Below are 17,910 nucleotides of genomic sequence, written 5' to 3'. Positions count from 1 at the left end.
GGCACCTCTTCTGTGCTATATGTAGGTCACTTGAGTCTTTTTGTTAGCGGCCAATTGCATTTTTGGCTTAGTTAAATAGTATAGAATTTCTTTTTCAGCCCGAGGGATTGCAGACTTCCCACATAGACATCAGGCCCCTCCATGATCCAATTCCACAATGCCTTTTCTCCTTTGTTTCCCATGGTAATTTCCTTGCGGCCAGTCTCTTTTATCCTCAGAAAGTCATCCCTAATTACATTGGCTTTAGAGTTTACCTCACAGGCAAACTGTGGAGGTGTTTTCTTTACTTTCCAGTCCTCCTCCCTGTCCTCTCCCCTCCCTGTCAAGGTGTTGGTGGTCCTCTTCTTCTTTTTCCTCCTCCTGCTCCTCTTTGTCCCTTCTCCTTTCCTCTTCCTCCTCTTTCTTCTCCTTCTCCTCTCTCCACAATCCACATAGTTCTGGTAGAAGATATCAGGATCTATAAACTAAAGAACATTGTATTAGTAGGCTCTTTTTCAGGTTCACAAGGTTTGCATGGATTTGAAGTGTGAAATACTAATGCAGTGACTAATAACTAATCTTTGTCTTTGGTTCTGTCACCATAGTGTTTCAACCAACAATGCCCTTTCTACTTATCCTTTCCTCTTTTACCATTACCTTCATACCATACATCAGTGAAAAAACATAGTTGTATTTTATTTAAAATCCTATGTAGATGTTTTCCCTCTGGTAAAAGGCAAGTCTTTTTTAGCTTCTCTAAAACTAAATAAAACTACAGAAAAATGCAGTAAAAATCAGTAGAGTTTTCTGAACTATCATGACAAACTAACCCAATTTTCTTCTGTCAGAATGACGTAGGGTTTAATAGACCCAGAGAATAATCAATGTAATATATCTTGAATTTAATAGGACTTTTACTTTTGTCCTACATTGTATATCTATATTAAAATGTGATTCAATATTGTTTTGATGAGATGGACCAGGATATTGATGTACTGATACAATGATGTTTCAGTATGAAGGAGTAACTATTCCTTGTAGGTTAGTTCTTGACTTCATATATTATACATTGCTTGTTCCTTAAATAGCTTATGTCTTTAGTAGTATCTACATTTTGAGGGCTGGGGATTTAGCTTAGTGGCGCTGCACCCACCTCACAAGCTCAAGGTCCTGAGTTTGAGCCCGAGAAAAAAAAAAATCTACATTTTGAGACCTCATCTCTGTGTATAAAGGATTTTGTCTCCTTTGTGCCAGCCAAGCATTATTATGAACCCGGGAAGATGGCCATGACAAAGATTAACATCTCAGCTGTCTCCTGCTGGCTGTATGACATTAGCCAAATTATTACCCACTAACTTTTCTTCCTCTATAACAAAGGATAGTCATACTATCATTTTTGTAGACTCATGAGAGTTAAATAAGATAATGCCTTTTACATGGAAAGTGTCTAATAAATGTTATCCATTGTCTCCATTTTACAAATGACGTACTCTTAGTTGTAGTGACTTGTTGAACATTATAAAGTATTTCATTTTTTTGACTCCTATGTTTTTTCCCTTTAATAATAAACAGTATTCTTGCTGGGTGTGGTGGCGCACGCCTGTAATCCCAGCATTCAGGAGGCTGAGGCAAGAGGATCACTGCAAGTTCGAGGCCAGCCTGGGCTACATAGTGAGTTCAGGGCCAGCCTGAACTACAAAGGGAGACCCTGACTCAGAAAATAAATAAATAAATGATAATAATAATAATAAACAGTATTCTTGCTAGTAAAATGATAGAGAAAAAATTAGGTGAAAATGGTCAGTATCTTTTAAAATTCTAACCATAACAAGTAGACAAAAAGTTTACCTATTTAAAACAATGAAATTAGAGATTGGATGTATAGCTCATTGGTCAAATGCTTCCATAGCATGCTCAAGGTCCTGGTTCAATCCCTGTTATTGCAACAAATAAAAGAATGAAGGAAGGAAGGAATGAAATTAAATATTGTGATACATTATGTTAACAAACTTTACTCAAGAGGATAGAAAACTATTATTTTCAAAAAAGTCAAGAGAATAGGGTAATAACTGACTGCAAATTATATTTTGTTGGTAGCAGTGACTTCAGAGTGCATGATAAAGTCTATTTAAACAGCAGTATGACATTTAGAAAGTTTGAAGCAATTCCCTTTTTGTGTTGGATTTTAGATGTACATTTGTTCTTTGACACAAACAAGAGGGTGGGAATCATAGCTTGTGAGCTGTTTCAAGGTCTTGGCTTAGTTTAACCAGTATTACTGTGACATATCAGAAGGTGATGATATCTATTTTTGTGGAGTAGATCCTCAGCATTTTTATATTCAACATTAGCATTTAGATGCTGGTAAGCAGCCCTTTAAACATGTGAAGGGGGTGGGGCAAGTATTTGGCATTCTGCTGAGGTGTGGATTTTTGTTCTCCATTGTGTTGAGACCTGATCATTCAGCTAATGAATGAACCTTGCTGACTCCCAGTATCCTTATTTTGACATGATTTTGTTGCTGTTTCATGATGGGATAAGAACATTAAATTTTGGGAGGTGGTGGCAGGAATCTGCCTTGGAAAAAACCTTGAGTATTCTCTACTGTAAAATTAGAGCTGCTTCTGAGATCATACCAGTCACAAGATGTGAAAAATTCTTGATGCTGAAGATGAAAATATTACTGTATGCAAGTAGAACTTTTTCTCTTTGAACTGAAATGAGATTTTTTTTTTCTCCTTCTTTTGGAAGTCAGGTTTGAGATTTTACTTTTGAAAATAAGAGAAGAGATTCTGTGCATCAGTTCGGAAGAGTCCAGTGGTGGGTGTGGAGTTTGTCAGCTATTCCTGTGTTCTTCCTCCCTGTTCCCCTCACCCCTACTCTGCATCTATACCTACCCCATCCTGGCTCCATCCCCAACTCTCAGGATGAGAATGTCCTGCTTGGAACAACCCAGCAGCACCTAGATGGCTTTGGTCACAGTCCAGTGATCTCCTGTCCCCAGCACTACCTTGAACCCCTGTCCCTGGGAAGCAGACAGTGGGGGTGGGGGATGCTGGTCACAGCTCAGGAGATGATTCACATTCTCCAAACCTGCTTTAAACCTGCTACCCCCTGAGCCATGAAACCTTTGAAACTGCTTTGCCACATGGTCTCTAAGCACCCTGCCTTAAAAGATATAAACCTTCAGAATTTTTCAAAAGAAAAAACATGAACACAAAGAGCAAAAGCAATTATTCAAGTCCACTGCTTCATCAGATATGTCTGAACTGAGAGCATCGTTCTCAGTTGTTTTTGTTTTGTTTTGTTTTGTTTTTCCCCGTTAACTTTATTGGTACATTTTAGGTATAAAATACAGTTACATTCATCATTGGGATCTTGTACCGTTACATGAGTCTCTTGGTTCTTATTTTTTTTCCCCTTCCCTTGCCCTCCCTTCACCCCCTCCACCCTTCCCTATTTGCAAAGACCTTGTTTCCATTTTTTTCCTCTTCTCATATTTTTTCCTTTCCCTTTTTTCCCTTCCCCTACCCGTCCCAATTCCCCTGCTCTTTTAGGCCTTTTCTTCCTGTTACACAATATGAGTTATACATTTTTTAAATTACAATATTAAGATCTAGGAGACATTACCACAGATTTTACAGAATTTAAAAGGATATAGAAAGCATATTACAAAAATCTTTTTTGAAATAAATTTGACAACTTCTAAGAAGTACCTTGGAAGACAAATTAACGAAACTAACTCTGGAGGAAATATCAAATTTGGATAGCACCTATTAAAGAAAGTATATTCCTAGCTTGAAAACCTACCTATATGACAACAGCAGGCTCATAAACATTTTAACTGATAAATTATATCAAACAATTAAAGCAGAAAAAAGAAGGAACACTTCTCCCCTCATTTTAGGAACTCAACATTGTGCTAATCCTAAAACTGCATAGAGATAATAGAAGAAAAAGGTATGAACGTAGATAGAAATTTGTTTAACAAAACAAACTCTTAGAAGTCAGATCTGACAGGATGTAGAAAGTGGCTTTGTTATAGGGATGGCAGTGTTGGTTCAGCATTGGAAGATCCACCCCCAAAAGTCATCATTTTAACAGAGGAAAGGAAAAAGCCATATGATCCTGTCACTAGTTGGAGTAAAAGTATTGGACTAAATTCTATTTTATTTATTATTTGGTGAAGAGTTGATCCTGTGTGCTGCTAAGGACATTTGCTGTGACCTTTTATTAGGAGAGGCTGCAGTTCAGAAGGTGGCTGGCACATATTCCTCTTTCAGCAATCACCATAAACTAGATAGATTGATGAAATACAGAGGATATTGATGCACATTTGGTAGGATTAATAAGTCACCATAGTATGTAATCCAGATTGACAAGTCTACTGATGTTGACAGCAAAGCAACTGTGCTTGTCCTGGTGCAGTGTGTATCTCGGGAGGATATGCACAAGGATATGTTATGTGTACTTTTGTTGCCTGCCAACACCACAGATGGAGGCAGAGCAGACACTTAGCTTATACACATAAGTGAGATAAGCTTTCTATAAGTAGATTACTGGACAGAGTTTTTTAATTATGATTGTTACTCTGGAGATTTCTTTTAAAAACAGTCACCACTGGCAATACATTTCAGTGACTCAGAAGGGGTTGCAAAACTTGATTGTTTGTGTGACATATTCAACCTGCTCAACAAACTCAGTCTGTCACTTCAGGGGAGAATGACAACTGTGTTCAAGTCAGCAGACAAAGTGGTTGCATTCAAAGCCAAACTGAAATTTTGGGGATGATAAGTGAACATTGGGGTTTTTCCCTCCCTCTTTTGTTAGTATATGTTTGTGATACATAGTAAATACATTCACCCTGGGGACCTTTTTACTTGCCCTTCTGTCTCCCTTCTCTCCCACCTCCCCCCATCTGCCTCTTATCTCCAAAGGATTAACTGTTATAAACCTTTAGCCTTTGTGTAACTGTTATACTTTATATTAATATTCTTTTCCATGTAGCATACATTACAAAATCCTAGAATCAATAAAGCTCTAAATCTGAAAATAGAGAAAGAAATGGGGACTTCAAAAATATCTGGGCATTCTTTAAGTTCAATTCCTAGATGTGCATTTTTCCTTTCAAAAATTTAGTCATATTTTTTAAAAGTTCTGTTTCTCTGATTCTTTGCTATCTATAATATGATAAAATCAAGTTTTTTTCCTCATCTGGTTTTTTCTTAAGTACATTTTCATTTTCCTTATCTCAAAACTGAGAACAAATATCTAACTTATAAGGCTATTGCAAGTAGTATAAATAATGTATATAAAATGTATAAATAGTTACTGGCACATAGACATGAAAGCATGTTGATGGTGGTATTAGTAAACAGCATATGGCTGTCCCTGGGTGTCCATTAGACATCAAGTGTAACTGGTACAGTGAAGAATACTTGAGAGAAACTGTACATTTAGGTTACCTTGGGTTCACAGCTCTTTCCTAGAGCATACCAAACATTCCTGTGGGGAAATTAATACAGTAAAACTACAACACAGTTATTAAGTAAGGTATGAAAAATTAAATTACTTAAAATGCAGAGTTACATTATTTCAAGGTCACTGAAATATCTAGTGTAGTCAGCACCGTGAGTTATGACAAAACTTCCAGAAGTCAGGCTGTTCCATTCAAATGCATTCCACTCCTTGGCTCAGAATGGCTTCACAGTGGGAGATGTCTGCTCCTGCTTTCTTTTGCTGTTTGTTTTGTTTTGTTTTGTTTTGTTTTTGTATGTGTATGGTGCTGGGGATTGAACCTGGGGCCTTCTACATGCTAGGTTAGCACTATACCACTGAGCTAAATCCCCTAGCCCAAGAAAGAGAATTAGTGTTCATAGCATACAAAGAGGTAATAGTATTATTACATGTTAGAACATTTTATAAAGCAAATTTTCTTTGAATTGTGGTACTGGGGATTGATCTCAGGACCTCGCAAATGCTAGATGAGTGCTCCACCACTAAACTACATTCCCAGCCACTGCTCTGTTTTCACTATCTGTGTGGTAATAACATGGCTGAATGAAACTAGGACCAGAGCAGTGAGTCCAGTAATCCTACTACCTTGGAGTCTGTTTTGTTTGCCCAATCAGGGAACGTCATGCTCACAAAATACAAGGCTTAGGCCATCGTCTCCCTTCCTGCTACCTCAGGGTGGGTTTCCTACCCTTCCTCTTTACTGGCTCAGCCATCATGATGTTCTCTACTCACTTCATCTACCCTGCATTCCCAGCAGATGGAAAGAGTGAGAGGACAGAGCCAGTCTCCAGTTGTAATACACTGGAATTTGCCTTCTCACTTTTGGCTCCGAGTGTAGGGTTTTAATCTAGAGAGAGCAGAAATGTACTCTTGTTTACATAGTAAAAAGAGAAGCTTTGGTTGGATTAGGCTAATCCAAAATCCATAGGGTGTCTATAGTATCATTATAATTAAGAAAATTTTATTTATTCTATAAAAGTTTAATTAATGTTTACTTATGATAATTTGGATAACTCAGAACTCTAAGGGAACACTTGGGGGACAATATGTTTTTTTCCTCTTAATACGAGATGATTAGTGTGATCTTGAAGAGAGGCATACAGGATAACAAGTGAAAGGTTGGCATATCTTTACTTCATTGGCCAGCTGGTATTCTGGAATTTCCACATCAATAAATTATGATTATTGTACTTTATTGATGATGAAATGTATTTGCCTGTATTGCTGAGGATGTAGCTCAGTAGTACTTACAGGCCCCTGGATTCAAGCCCCAGCACTGGAAAAAAAAAAAAAAGGAATGAAAAAGTTTCTTGTAATTATGCAGACCAGTTATGAAATTCCTTGTTAAGTATTCCTAATAGCTAGAGATATTCTGGGTTTAAATTTTCAGCTTTAGCCCTGAGTAATCTCCAGGACTATGTCTTTTCTTCCAGAATCTCTAAATTCTTGAACTTGACTATGTAGAATACATTCAGATTTTGGCCTGTTACTAACATGAGATTTTAGAAGCTCAGCTTCTATAAACTGATGAGTACAATTCATTTCTTTACTGGACCATCAGGGTACTTTGATAAGTTCTGTGAGACCTAGGAAGGTGGAACAGGACCATGGCTACCTCTTCATCTACTCCTTGTTCTGTTTTGTTACCAGGTAGCACAAGGATCTCCTCCCACATAGTGCATTTTCTTCACATTGGAGTCCAGGTGTAGGCCTTTAGCATAGGCTTTTTCTATGAAATGTGAGATGAATGCTCTTTCTGACCCTCCTCTGGTCAACAGCACATATGGAGCCATTGAGCCAAGATGGAGCCATACTCTTTGTGGAGAAAAGCGATATCTGCTGCTTGGCACAATATTTCAAAAGTGGTACCAATATTGCCCTCCATGTTGTGTCATTGTAGTCAATGAGATAAATGTAAATGAATAGTTATTCATTGCATTGTTTGGATTACAGTTCTTTTATTTCTCTTTCATAATCACTTAAAAATTAGTTCCTGATCATTATTCAGGACTAAATTCAATCCCTCCTTGATAGACTCCTGATTTACTTTTGTAAGAAATAAATGATCATTTTAAACCCTTCAGCAGATCCTGCTTATGGTTGTGAACTTTTTTCATCTAGTTTGTAGTGTTCTTAGTTTTGTTTAATGTCTCTTACACAGTTTTACCTTACTGATGGAATTCTACAATCTATATTGTCAGATTTTTAAAGAAAACATAAAACTATATTTTTTTTGCATTGGACTCTAGGTCTGCAGAATTGGATAAATCATGATTCTGGTTTAAGACACACTGTCATCATTGGTCTCTTCATGACTACCTGTGTGTTTTGGGGTTGTTTTCATTTTTTTTTTGGTACCGGGTATCGAACTTGGGTCCTTGTACGTGCGAGGCAGGTGGCAGAACCACTGAGCTACCTGTGTTTTTATTTGTTTTACATGTAATACTTGTGAGCTCACTCCCAGAGACTCTGAGAACTAGAATTTTGATAATTTAATTTTGATAACTTAAGCCATAATTATGTGAATTTCTCATAATTACTTCCTTTTAGGGCTTGGAATATGTTACTCCAAGCTCTTCTTGCCTTGATGGTTTGTGTTGAGAAGTCTGCTGTGATTCTGATGGGCTTCCTTTGTATGTGATTTGTTTCTTTTCTCTAACTGCTTGTAGAACTTTGTTCTTCTGTTGAGTTTCTGGAACCTTAACAATTATATGCCTATGTATAGATTTTTTTTGATCAAGGCTCTTTGGATTCCTATATGCCTCACTTATCTGTATATCAAGTTCTTTTCCCCCTCTTGGGAAGTTTTCTGCCATTACTTCTGTGAAGAGATTTTTTATGTCATCTGCACTCTCTCCTCTTTCTTCATTGACTCCAGTCAGTCTTATGTTATTCTTCTTTGCATCATCTAGCAGCTGCTGGATTGATTTCTCATGTTCCCTTATAATTTTGAAGCAATTTTTCTTTTCCTTTTCATTAATTGCAATCTTATCTTCTATATCTGAAATTCTGTCCTCACATTGGCTCATTCTGCTGTGTAGACTGTAAATGCAGTTTTTCATGTCCTGGAAATCTATTTGCATCTGTTTTATGGATTCCATTTGTTTCCTGTGTTGGGATTCCATCATGTTCCTGAGCTCCTCTCTAGATTTACTAATTATGTCTTGCACTAGGAGCACAATTTCTCCTGTTATCTGAGAAATTATTTCTGATTTCATTTTTTCCAGATCCCCTTTTGTTGCCAGTTCAGTGGGTCCAGGTGGTTGAGTATCAGAGTGTTTCATCTCATTTCCCTTTGGGGTTGCTGTAGGTGATCTGGAAGTCTGGTTTTGAGACTTATTTACGTGTTTTCTCATTTTGACTGGGGGGGCGGGGGGTGCTGTTGGCGTCCACGCGGCTCACCTCTTCTGAGCTGGGAGAGGTGGGCCAAGGGCCGGGAGCAGTGGTAGGGATGGTGGCCCAAAAGCCCTTTCCTCTGGACAGGGAGCGGTGGGACGTTTGGTGGCCTGGAAGCCCCTTCCTCTGGACTAGGAGCAGTGGGAAGGCGGCTCAGAAGCCCCTACCTCTGGGCTCAGAGCGGTGGGACGGACGGCAGCCCAAAAGCCCTTTCCTCTGGGCTAGGAGCAGCGAGAGGGATAGTGGCCAGGAAGCCCCTTCCTCTGAACCAGGAGCAGTGGGATGGCGGCTCAGAAGCCCCTACCTCTGGGGAGGAATTCTTTAAATGCTGAGAACTTGATTAGCTCCAGTTCAGCGATCTGGTGGTCCGGTGTCCTCTGTGTCTTTGTAGTGTGGAACCAGATGGCTGTACAGAGAAGAGGCCAAAGGAGCAGGGTGGGGGCGGGGAGGGTCCAGTGGATTGCTGCTGGGGCGCGGGCTGATTCGTGTTTTCAGCGCAACTGGTGACCTTGGCACCGTGTCCATAGACCTGCCTGTCTGCAGTGGGCCGATTCCGTGTTTTCCGCATGACTCATAATATACTTCCTTGCCTCCCCCTTACTATTGTACTGATTTTTATGTTAATTATTCCTTTAACATTAGAAAAATATTTTTATGTATGTTTGAATAGTTAGTATATTAAGCTTTCCTTGCTTCTGAGCTTTCTAAAAAATGGCACCATGCTATTTACTACCTCTTAGGACTTACTTGTCACTCTAAGTTGTGTTGCTAAAATCAACCCATGAAATGTTGGCTATATGTTATTATTTTCTTAGGGATGTAATTGCTACATAGAAGGGAGGAGGGTTGCTGTATCCTCTTGGAAATTTAATGACTGGAATCTTGCAAATTATATTGGCAAAAGACAGATTTAATAGGTAAAAAGATTTATTGTATCTGATATGGAGGCTTTCATAGAAAAGAAATGAAGACCCAAAGAAGAGTTATACCCAAGTACTTGTACCATTTTAACAAAGAGTAATTGAGTCACACAGAATATATAAGAAAATAGAAAAGAGTTTGGGCTTCTACAGACAGTGGGTTCTGGGAATGCAAAAAAATGGGGGAAACTAATGGAAGATAAGGGTGATTTAGTAGTGCTTGTTTGTACAGACCCATCTCCTCACTGACTCCCTGTCTCCAGTCATATTCGTCAGTGTCTTCCTGTTGATTCTGGAGAGGACCTTCACATCTGGTTCAGGTGGACTCCTCCAAAGTAAAATCTACACAGTGCCTTTAGGCAGAAATAGAGGAAGTTTTATTACACTGGCCATTTTGTAGCTATCTTCAACTCGAAATAATCCATATCCCAAAATAGCATTTTGTAGGGTGGTATACTCTAATCCATTTCAAGATTGCACGCTGTGTGTGAATTGCTTCACATTAGCACTAGCAGTGTATACCAAAACTCACTCATTTACATTTTCTCTACTATTGGGTATTGTCAGACTAATTTTTTCCATTTAATAGGTATAAAATGATATTTTATATATTTTCATTCTATTTATTACTAAGAAATTAGCATCTCTTCATATGTGTATTATTTTAGGAATAAGGTGATAATAGATTTAATTAGTTGAAGTGACATGAATATATATAAAAGTCTAATTAGTAACTTCTTGCTTACTTGATTGATATATATATATATATTTTTAATTTTAGATTCCTGTTCATCCTGTACCCGACCCCTTAGTTCATGAAGTTTTAAACTTAGCTTTTAAGCACTTTAAACATAAGGAAGGGTAAGTCACATGCTAACTTGGGATTTTTACTTTACTTTATTTTTTTCTCAATATTTTTAATTTATTTTTATTAGTACTTGCTTGTACGTAATGATTACATTTATTGTGGGGAATTGGTACATGTACATAACACATCTTAATTCTCTCTCTCTCTTTTATTGTTCTCATATCCCTCTCCTCCCTTCCTGCTCCTTCCAACTCTTGATCCCCTTCCTATTTCCAAAAGCTCTATTTTCATTTTTTTCTTCAATTCTAATTCCTTTTCCCTCTCCTCCCTCCATCTCTTGTTCCCCCATCCATTTGAAAAAAATCTCACTACTTCCTGTTTATCTTCTATTTTGCTATTTATTTGTGTCTCTGTGTGTGTGTGTATATTTTTTTTTTTTTAAGTTTCTCATGTAAGAAGAACCGTGTGATACTTAAGCTTGTGAGTCTGACTTACTTCACTTAATATTATGGTCTCAAGGTGCATCTATTATGAATGCCTCAGGTTTATCTTTCTTTATGGCAAAATAATACTGTTGTGTATAAATATCATTTTCTTCATTCATCTGTTGATGGACATATAGGCTGTTTCTTTAGCTGTTATAAATTGTGCTGCTATAAACATTGGTATGCAAATATCCTTGTAATATAATGACTCTCCATAGTCCACATGGAGACTATCTAAACATAATTTGAATTCTTATTGATTTATTTTTAGAGTTCTAAACAATTATCTTCCCATTTCTTTTTTTTTTTTTTCCAGTGTTTTTGTTTTTTGGTACTGGGGATCAAACTCGGGACCTTGCACTTGCAAGGCGGGTGGCAGAACCACTGAGCTAAATCCCCGGCCCTCCATTTCTTTTGAATGTATACAAAAGGTTTATAGGAAAGATTTTGTAAAAATAATTCTTAACCCTATAAATTGGATTTATAGAACCAGCAGGTTGAAATTCATGGCAAATTAAAACCTAGACAGAAGAAAATTCATGGGTTTATTCTATAAATGAATATTCAGAAAAAATTATCCAATAATCTGATAAGGACATTTTAATTTACTAAGAAAGAGCATTTGTAGAAACACTCAATGAATGTTTTGTTTATTCTGTTATCTTAGATATTCAGGAACCAACACTGGGAATGTGCATATCATTGCAGATTTATATGCAGAGGTGATAGGAGTTCTTGCCCAATCAAAGTAAGTTTCATAAATCACTAATTTTGCTTTGTTTTGTGCTTTAGAATGCTTCGTTACTAACTGGTACAGAAGACACCGATGGTTGTAGATGTACTGTTTTGCCACTGCGTTATCATAAAGCCCACTCCCATTTGTTACTCACTGCTCTGTTCCCTAGGGGCTCCTTCGAGTGTCCATTCCTCAACAACTTGTTTTAAATTATTTGAGGTTTTCCGTAAATCATTGAGTCAAGTAAATCAGAAGTTGCCAAGAATGGTCAGGACATTCCCTTATTCCCTATTTTTAATAACTTTCTGAGAAGTGGTTTTTTAAATCTTATTTTTAGAACTCTTTATACAGCTAATACTTTTATTATTTCCCATTTAAGTGCTTTTATTTATGAGATTGCAATGGAGTGTCTTCTAATCATCTTATTTGTTTTAATATTAAACAGAGTATTGACTAGGAAAAGCAAAGAAAGAGAAGGAGAGAGAAAAGAAGGAAAGAAAAGAGAAAGGAAAGGCTAGGATTGCTCCAATGAAATAATTATTCATTATGAGTTACATTCACTAAGTTTTATTAGACAGTACCTTTTAGTACTATAGTACCTTACAGTGTACCTTATAGTTGCTACAAAAACTCTGGAAGATTTTGGATTATGGTAGAGTGCAGTGAAGGTACGAAAGAGGAGGGCAGATAGAGGGTGTATTTGAATCTTGTCTATAAGTTTTCTTTGATTGTAATATCTAATAACTTTTTGAAAAATTTAGTAGAAACCCCTTGAATTCTAATATTATTACAGTGGAAAGATATTTATCCATTTTCTAAATAAAATACTAAGGAGTAATTTCAGGTAAAATGGTATTATATTCTGCAGGATTTAAATCAAAGTAGTTAAGTCATACTTCTAACATTTGTCTCAATTTTGTTAGTATGTGGTTTTCTGTTTCCCCTCACTATAGTCAGTAGCCACTGGAAGCATTCCTTGGACTCATTTTAACTTTAAGGCAATTGTTTCCCTAATTAATACTAACAATAAAATTTTCATTGTTTTAAAATAATAGAAGGGTAATTATTATTGAGCGTGGAACTATTAGATATCTTTTTCAAATGTAAGCAAAGAAATACTTACCAGTCTTCACAACTGTGATGATTTAAATCCAGGATTGGGTTCACATATGAGAAGAGTCTTGTTTCTGTAGCTTATTCTCATTATGAGACCATTACACCCCCCCTACAGTTTTTCTGCAGGGAAATGAGGTATTCATTTTAAGAGATAATTAGTACTATTGGTTGGTTTATCTCTTAAACAGATTTATGGTCCCCAATCTGCTCTCTATGTAACGGAACACAGACTTAAAAAATAATCTTAAAATTTGGAGATAATCTCTTATTTATATAGAGATGTTTTAGGAACAAATTACTTGTATTATGATTACTGGTGAAGAAATAGTAATGGTACTGTATTGATTACATCAGAGAAATAAATAAATCCAATTATTTCTCTTCCATGAACTAATTAAAGTAAACCAACAAATTTAGTATAACCATTTCACTTTCTTCTGTGTGCTTTTCTGGTCACTTCAATGAGAGCGGAGAAGAAGTGATAATTGGGCAATACACGTTTTTTACTTTACCTTAAACATCATATAGGAAATTAGTGTTTTTTAATTCACCTCAAATTATGTCTCCACATATATTAAAGGTTTCAGGCTGTAAGGAAGAAGTTTGTGACAGAATTAAAAGAACTGCGACAAAAGGAACAAAGCCCACATGTGGTACAAAGTGTCATCAGCTTAATAATGGGAATGAAGTTTTTCCGGGTGAAAATGTATCCGGTAGAAGATTTTGAAGCATCTTTTCAGTTTATGCAGGTAATATACCTTCTCGGTGGTGGTAATTAGAATTAGCCCAACAGTGATTGTTCTTGTTCTTTATAACTCTTTGGAAGAAACAAAATGTACATTAGTTAATGACATCATTATTAATTTCTTATTCCAAGTGTTAAGTTCTCACAAGTTTGGAATTATTTTTCATTATTGACTTTTGGGTGGCTCTGACTTTAGCTTTTTGGTAAAATAGAGTGTTCACAAAATTATGATGCTACTACACATTCTCTAACCTTTCCTCTTTTGTTAATCTTTTTTCTCTTCAAGGAATGTGCTCAGTATTTCTTAGAAGTAAAAGATAAAGATATAAAACATGCACTTGCTGGTTTATTTGTGGAGATTCTTATCCCTGTAGCTGCTGTAAGTATATTTGTATACGTATATTTTATACCATTCATATGTTGTATAGAAGCCATGCAGTGTTGCACTTTGATTTTTGGTACCAGGGATCGAACTCAGGACCTTGTGCTTGCGAGGTAGGCACAGTGCCACTGAGCGAAATCCCTAGCCCAGCCCAACCTCCATTTCTTTCTTTCTGTCTTTTTTTTTTTTGGTACTGGGGATCAAACTTGGGACCTTGCTCTTGCAAGGCAGGTGGTGGAACCACTGAGCTAAATCCCAGCTTCAATTTCTTACATGAAAACTTGCCAGGCAGTAAGCAGGGGCCATCAGAAGGTTCCCTCATTTGTTCCTTTTGGGGGCAGGGGAAGAGGACACTTTGTTTTGTTGATTGATATGTAGTGTTTTGCGTATAATTTCATACATTTTATTTGGTGCTCAGGTGAATCCAATCCCCTTTACTGTAATCTTGGCTAGAAATAGAAATTAATTACATTGTCATTCAGATTTCATTCTTAAAAATAAACTTGTTTTCATGTTGAACAGTTGATCTGTCTTGGATTTCTATTCTTTTTTCCCCCTTTTTTGGTGCATAGGATTGAATCCAGGGCTTTCACACTGAGGCACATCCCCATCCCTTTTTGTTTTTTATTTTGAGACAGAGTCTAAGTTTTCCAGCCTGGTCTTGAGACCTTCCTACCTCTGCCTCCTAGAGTGTTGGGATTACAGCTGTGTGCCACCATCCCGTGCCTTGGCTTTCATTTGAAAACTTTGAGTTCACTGATTTATGACCTGTATGTTTAATGAACTGATTCATAGTATTCTATTTTTTTACTGTCTTTGGAGCATGTTTACAAAAGGTAGACAAAAATTGTAAGAAAAATAAAGAATTTAAAAGTAGTGTCAGAATGGTTGGTATGATTTTTTTTATAACGTGTCTTGAATATTTACTTAAGAGTTAAATATTGGATTTTTTTTAAATGATGACAAAAGTCATGAATTAAAGTTTCCAAGTGGTTTGAGTGGGCCCACTCCCCGTCCTGTGCCACTTTTTAGCCATGTAAATATGCTTCTTGTTCTAGAGAGCAGACAGGCTGTCAAGCTACCTCATTTCTACCCTGCTATCATTAGGAAATCTACTTTGTTTTCCTAGAAATGGCTTGAATTACCACTTGCTCATCTTAAGTTGTTTTGTGCTTCCCTTGCAGCCTGAGAATCCTTTTTTTCTTTTTTGGCAGAGGGGCAGGTATCTTACTACATTATGTTTTAGTTACTAAGGAAAGTCATCAAAAGGAGGCGCCTGTAGAAAGATAGCCTCTTCACAATGGTCCATTCTCACTGGGCTGCCTAATTCTTTTATACTGTATTTGCTTTTGTGTCCATGTTTATCAGTGTGCTAGGGCTGCCATAATTCTTTCACACAACCTGGGCCACTTAACAACAAAACATCATTTCACAGTGATGGTAGCCTGAAGTCAGGGGGCAGCAGGTTGATTCTGTCTGAGGGCTGTGAGGAAGAATTTGCTCCATGCCTCTTGCCTGGCTCCTTGGTGGCCTTCCTTGGCCTGTAGTTGTTGTTGTGGTTGCTGCTTTTTTGGTACCGAGGATTGAACTCTGGACCTTGCCCTTGCAAGGCAGGCAGTGGAACCACTGAGCTAAATCCCCAGTCCTTCCTTGGCTGGTAGAAGCAGCATCCTGGTGTCTGCTGTCATTGTTGCATGGTGATCACTACCGTGTGCCTGTCACATTGGATTAAAGACCCCCTCATCCTATCATGACTAATGTGATCTGCAATGACCTTTCCCCAAATAAGGACACATTCTGAGGTACTTGGAGTAGGGCTTCAACATACAGAATTTGTGGGGACATAATTCAATCTATAACCCCTGGCCTCTGCACAGGCACCTCCTTCCTGAAACATTTTGCCTGTCTAGTAACCACAGCCCCGCTCTTTACTTGGTTGGCTTCTGTTTACCATATTCATTCATCACATGTATTGAGTTCTCTCTGTGTGTTGGCCACATCCATACACAGGAAATACAACAACAAACAAGATAGGACTTTCTGCTGTTGTAGAACTTACTTCTAATGTAATATGTGGTATGTCCCACTGTGAAAATCTGTAAACAGGGTAGAGGAAAGGGTAAAAATTGCCAGAGGGGTGGGGGAGTTGAAATGTTAAATAGAGTGTGATTGGGAAAGACCACCATTTCTAAAAAGGTGGTGCCGGTTGACCAAAAACTAAAGGAATGAATGAGAAAGAATTGCTACTACTGAGGGTAGAATATCTCAGACCGAAGGAACACATGTGGATGTTCTGAGGCAAAACCATAGCTTTGAAGTGTTCTAGGGACAGCAGGGAACTGATGTGCCTGGTCCCACAGCCAGAGGCAGGGTGTGACAGATGAGGCCAGAAGTGTTAAGTAGGAAGGAGTCTGGTGGAATGTTAGGTTAGACTTGGTTGGCTTTGACATCGGTACTGCTTCCTTGTGGAAATTCTCTGCAGGGGCCCCTTCTACGTGCTCCAAGACCCCCGACAGCTTGCGGACTCACCACCTGTTTGCTCACCAGTATCCATTTGTTCACACAGGGCCAGGACCAGGTTTATCTTATTTGTTTAACCCTTGGCCATTTGGTACATTATAATACTTCCATTCAGATTTCAGTGAATTATTAACTTATTTCAAACCTTATAGAAAGTTCTTGTAATCCTTTTAAAGTTTAATGTGTGTGACCATTTTCTTTCTGTTTGTGTTACATCTTTACCTAGGCTGTTAAAAATGAAGTGAATGTTCCCTGTTTGAAAAATTTTGTGGAGATGCTTTATCAGACTACTTTTGAGCTGAGCTCCAGAAAGAAGCATTCACTGGTATTGAGAAATATTTCAAACCTTTACAGTGTTGTTGTTTTTTTTGGTACTGGGGATCGAACTTGGGTCCTTGAGCCTTCGAGGCAGGGGGCGAAACCACTGAGCTAAATCCCCAGTCCTACAGTGTTTAATAATTGATTTGGGAATTTAGTGGTGATTTATGACAATTGTAAATCCCCCAAGTGCAGTACAAGGGCAGATTTTACATATATTTTCTCCTCTATTTTAAACTTTATATTCTTGATTTTATTTTATTACCTCTGTATATGAGGTTATTTAGAATTCCTTCTAGATATTTACCTGTTTTGACAGGTGCTTTAAATTTTGTATTATATGGGAAAGATTGAATGTAGTCTTATGTTAAGAATAAATTCCTTTATTTTCCATCATAATAAATTATATTCCAAAGTTTTAGATTTTTCAGGAACCATTCTCTGATTACTTCTCTTCTATGCAGAGATTGAAGTTATTTCTTCCACTTCATCTTCATTTCATGTTACTTTTGGAGAAAGTTGGAACAGTTAGGCATCTAATATTCGAATTTTTTGTTTTGTTTTTGTTTTTGAGAGAGGGTCTCTCTGTGTAGTTCAGGCTGACCTCGAACTCACTGTGTAGCCCAGGCTGGTCTCGAATTTATGGGAATCCTCCTGCCTCAGCCTCCTGAGTTCTGAGATTACAGGCTTGCTCCACCCATCCAAACGAGATATAATAAATGTTGATTATGCCAGGTATTGAGCTTAGTACTTGGCATTTTTTTGTCTTATATTTGGGTTTTCCATCTCTCACTTTTAAAGTTTAGAAACTAGGGCTTGGAGCACTTAAGGTACCTCCTGAAGTCACACTGGTAAGTAGGAGGCAGACTCTTGAATGCCATTCTGTCCTGTGATCTTGAGGCCTGTATTCATAATCACTGTACTGGAGGAAAAACGAAATGGGCCACGGATAAATAAGAGCATGTTCAACCTCAGGGAGTTGATACCG

The 17,910-nt window shown here is 37.5% G+C and overlaps 1 protein-coding gene across 16 annotated transcripts in view; it reads left to right on the top strand.

Moving 5' to 3' along the window:
• Fryl (FRY like transcription coactivator) overlaps window positions 1-17,910 on the top strand; it is a 307,006-nt gene that overhangs the window by 185,807 nt on the left and 103,289 nt on the right. For all 16 annotated transcript variants that reach the window (XM_087187581.1, XM_087187580.1, XM_087187584.1 and 13 more), the window contains 5 exons: window positions 10,594-10,673; window positions 11,773-11,853; window positions 13,538-13,706; window positions 13,989-14,081; window positions 16,831-16,929. In XM_087187581.1, coding sequence (XP_087043707.1) covers window positions 10,594-10,673; window positions 11,773-11,853; window positions 13,538-13,706; window positions 13,989-14,081; window positions 16,831-16,929 — 522 coding nt within the window. The remainder of the gene's footprint in view (window positions 1-10,593; window positions 10,674-11,772; window positions 11,854-13,537; window positions 13,707-13,988; window positions 14,082-16,830; window positions 16,930-17,910) is intronic.

Source organism: Heterocephalus glaber, unplaced genomic scaffold, assembly GCF_053883595.1.
Source record: "Heterocephalus glaber isolate CG9 unplaced genomic scaffold, H.glaber_assembly_v1.0 deba00001509, whole genome shotgun sequence".
Taxonomy (NCBI): Eukaryota; Metazoa; Chordata; class Mammalia; order Rodentia; family Bathyergidae; genus Heterocephalus; species Heterocephalus glaber.
Note: the sequence above shows the minus strand (reverse complement) of the source record. Positions and strands in the feature narration are given on the sequence as shown.